Source organism: Elephantulus edwardii, unplaced genomic scaffold (genome assembly GCF_000299155.1).
Source record: "Elephantulus edwardii isolate Elephantulus edwardi_28Jun2011 unplaced genomic scaffold, EleEdw1.0 scaffold00161, whole genome shotgun sequence".
Lineage (NCBI taxonomy): Eukaryota > Metazoa > Chordata > Mammalia > Macroscelidea > Macroscelididae > Elephantulus > Elephantulus edwardii.
In genome coordinates, this window is record NW_006399911.1 from 5573707 (window position 1) to 5578221 (window position 4515).

The following is a 4515-nucleotide window of genomic DNA, read 5'->3' on the forward strand; positions in this document are numbered from 1 at the left end:
TTTTGGATGTGCATAGGGATTTGATTCTTAGAAGGTCCCATTCATCTATTTTGTCTTCTCCTGGTTGTAGAGTCATATGACATTTCTATGTTTAGCTTTTTGAAAAAATGCCAAACTTCCTTCCAGAGTGGTTGTACCATTTTACAATCCCACCAACATGAGAGTGTATGAGAGTTCTAATTTCTCCACACCCTCTTCAACATTTATTGCTTGCTATCCTGTTAAACTCTGCCTTTGATACTAGCGTGAGATGGTATTTTGTTGTTTTGATTTGCATCTCTCTTATCAGTTATTTTGAGCATTTCTTCATCTGTTGGCCATCTAAATATCTCCCTTTTTGATACCAATTGATATGTTTCAACAAACACATGCAGCCCTGTATGTGCTCACTAGTCTATGCCAAGAAATTTGCAAGAAAACTACCTGACCAACTGACTGGAAGAGATTTATATTTATTCTCATTACTGAGCAAAATGTGGAAATTATCGAGCAATATCCTTAAAATCACACACCAGTAAAATAATAAAATTATTTTAAAATAGCTGGAGCAATACATGGACAGGAAAACTGCAAGAAATTCAAGCTAGATTCAGAAGAGTCTGTGCCCCTAGGGATATCATTCCTGATGTCAGATGGATTTAAACTGAAAACAGAGAATTCCATAAAGGTGTTTATGTATCTTTTATTGACTATGCCGAAACATTTGACTGTGTAGATTCTAACAAATGATGGATAACATTGAGAAGAATATGGATTCTAGAACTTTTAATTGTTCTCATGCAAAATGTATGCATAGACCAAGTAGTAGCTATCTGAATAGAATAAGTGAATACCTCACAGTTTAAAATTAGAAAAGGTGTGTGTAAGCACTGTATCTTTTCTTCATATCTATTTAATATTTATGCTGAACAAATAGTTTGAGAAGATGGACTATATTAAGAATGTGGCCTCAGAATGGGAGAAAGTTTCATCAGCAACCTGCGTTTTGCCTTGCCTGCAGAAAGTGAAAAGGACTTGAAACACTTGCTGCAGAAGATCAGAGATGACCGTCTTTAATATGAATTACATCTCACTCATCTTGCAGCAGCCGCCACAGCCGCAATTCTCCGCGCTGTCAGCGCCCAGAGGCCTGCACGCTTCTGCTCTGCACAGGCAAGGAGCAGACATGGGCGGAGCGATGGCGGCCAGCCTGGGACTGGAGTTGCTCCCTGTGCTGATCCACCCCACGCACATTTATTCAAGTAATAACATTGTCATGCCACGATCAAGCAGTTCCTCCCAGTCTACCTCGGCTGGCACGCATACACCCAACACCAGCATCACGAGTGCACAGCCAGTCTCCTTGTGGTCTCGCTCTCGCTTCTATATCTCTACTGGTAAGAGACTCAGACCAAGAAACGCCTCTACTTCCCCTTCTTCTCAATTCAATCTAAATGGTGCCAAGAAATCCATTGTGGGGAGGGAAAACCAGATCTCCATCAAATCAACTGATTCCATACCTTGTTGTGTAAGATTTTGTTTTAGTTGTTGAACAATCTTCCAGACCTTGTTTAATTGACCCAGAACATGTTGGGAATTTCTGATTTCACTGATTTGAAGAGAATGCTTGACTAGATAGATGATAAATGCCAGTATCCTTTGTTTGGAGTTTCATGTACCAGATGAAGAGCAAGGACATCCACAAGATGATTTTCTTAAATGTGACCCAGCAAATCTGGACACTTACAACGACTTAAAAAAACAAAACAAAACCCAAGAATAATTTTATCTAGAAATAAAAGATGGGGAGTGGGATGGTGGTTTAAATTTAATTTTGTTCATTAAATTTATAAGGCCATAAAATTACTAGGTAAAATAAAAAGAAAAGATTCCATAGTTCTATTTATATGTACATGAGATGGAACTGCCAGGTGGTTCTGTAAATCCTCCCTGTATTGTTTTAGGAGTACTAATTTAATGCTGTTACGCTCTAGACAAAGTTTTCCATTGTTACAAAATCACTGTTTTCTTGGGAACTGAACTCTTTCTTCTTTGAGACTTTGAGTTTGACATTGCATTTCACTTTTGTGTAATTGACATGTGTCAGAGAATGATGAATTGGAATGTACTCCAAATTGAAACATAAGGAGTAAACTTTGCTTATGCCTTTATAAAGTCATATGGCAGGCATTTCACATCACCTGTTCCCAGTCAAAAAAAGCACCAGATTCATCGAGCTAAATTAATTCCAAAAAGTATGAAGTACATTGACCTAACCAAATTTAAAAATGCTGCTTTCATTTCTGCATATGTAGGATACTTTTTAGAATTTAAAAATTCATCTGTCTGAATGTCAGACAAACAAAAATCTAGATATAAAAAAGGCAAACATGTGAAGGAGCCAAACTTATTGTAAATCAAGAATTTGGGTCATGAGGTAAGCTAGTCTTCCTAAATTCACAAACTTTATAGTCTTCTTGTAAATATTTTTTTTAACTTTATGAATCAGAATAGGTTTCACATACTCACAATCAAATGTTCTGGGATTCCCATTCTTCTCAGAGTTAGCCACAGTTTATTGTCATCCACACAGTCAAATGTCTTTGCATAGTCAATGAAATACAGATAGACATTTCTCTGGTACTCTCTGCTTTCAGCCAAGATCCATCTAATGTTAGCTATACTATCCCTAGTAACATGGCTTCTTCTAAATCCACCCTGCACATCTGGCGGTTCTCTGTTGATGTGCTATTCCAGTCGTTTTTGTATAATTTTTATCAGGATCTAGCCTGCATGTGATGTTAATGATATTGTTCAATCATTTCTGCACTCTGCCAGGTCACCTTTCTTTGGAGTGGGAACAAATATAGATTTCTTCCAGTCAGTTAGCCAGTATACTTGGACCAGGAGACAGCGGTCAGAACAGAGCAAGGAAACACTGCATGGTTCAAAATCAAGAAGGATGTATGCCAGAAATGTGTCCTGTATTCATACTTTTTCAATATACATTCAGAACAGATCATCCAGGAATCTGGGCTGTATGAGAAGTGTGACATCAGGGTTGGAGGAAGACTCATCAACGACCTGAGTTATGCAGATGACATAACCCTGCTTGCTGAAACTGAGGAGGACCTGAAGGGCTTGCTGCAGAGGGTCAAGGATTGTAGCCTTCAATATGGATTGAGGTTCAACATCAAAAAAACAAAGATTCTCACCACTGATCTGATTGGCAGCATTGTAATAGATGGTGAAGAGACTGAGATTCTTAACAGCTTTAGTTTGCTTGGCTCCACAATCGAAATTATTGGTACAAGCAACCAGAAAATCAAGAGACAAATTGCTGTTACGGATCTCTCCAGAGTACTGAAGAGCAATGACACCAGTCTGGAGACTAAAGTGTGCCTGATCAAGTCTTTACAATTGCTTGCTATGTGTCAGAAAGCTGGACAATGACTAGGGATGGCAGAAAGAGAACTGACGTCTTTAAGCTATGGTGTTGGAGAAGAGTATTGAATATACTGTGGACTGCCAGGAGAACAAACAGGTTCATACTGGAGAGAATGAAACCAGGTTGCTCCTTGGAGGCAAAGATTCTGAGGCTTCATCTAACATACTTTGGGACCAGTCATTGAAGAGGGACATCTAGCTTGGAACGGTGGAAGGACAACGCAAGAGAGGAAGACTTTCAATGAAATGGATTGATTCAGTGACTAGGGTAATGAGGGTAGATGTGTCAAAGACAATAAGATTGGCACAGGATAAAGCAGGATTCAGGGCTGTTGTACATAGGGTCACTATGAGTCACAAGCAAATCAATGGCACATAACAACAAAGCAACAACATGAATCAGAATAACCCTCTTTGAATCACTTTCTGTACTAGTCAATATTTTGGGATTGCTAGAACCTGTTCTTAAGGTTGACTTGATTCTGGAAAGTCAACTTTTTACAACTGCCTTGACGCACAGAAACTTTTTAAAAATAGGCATTTCATGAAGTCTTTTGTTGCATGGTCATGCACTGATGCTTAGATGTTCCATTTATCTAATATGAACACAGTAATTTTGATAACCAAAGTAATTCTCTCCACCCCCCCGATATGGTTAGAAACCTCCATACGAGAAATAACCAGATCCAACAAACCTCAAGCTAAGTGTGTGTGTGTGTGTGTGTGTGTGTGTACACTACCTTTTGCTTCATATCTGAATGCTGAATATCTGTTTGGGTTGTTTATTGTGTTTGTATATTTATGCTTTGATTCATAGTAAATTCACACATTACATAACTGATTTTCATTGAACACAAACTGTAAAAATAAATGGCTTAAAGAGAAAAAAATTAATTACACCTCAACATTAAGAAAGCAAACATCTTCACCACTGGACTAAAAGGCAATGATGAGAAATATATTTTAAGTTGTCAGCATTAAGAAATAAAAGACACACTTCACCAAAGAAGACATTCAGATGGCTAATAAGCACATAAAATAATGTTCAAAATCCCTAACTCTAAGAGAGATGCAGAGATGCAAATTAAA

The 4515-nt window shown here is 38.0% G+C and overlaps 1 protein-coding gene across 1 annotated transcript in view; it reads left to right on the top strand.

Annotated features, from left to right (window-relative positions):
- Nucleotides 1-1177: 1177 nt before the first annotated feature.
- Nucleotides 1178-4515, top strand: part of PODXL2 (podocalyxin-like 2) — a 133441-nt gene continuing 130103 nt past the window's right edge. The window contains exon 1 of the mRNA XM_006895205.1: nt 1178-1376. Within this exon, the coding sequence (XP_006895267.1) occupies nt 1178-1376 (199 nt within the window). The remainder of the gene's footprint in view (nt 1377-4515) is intronic.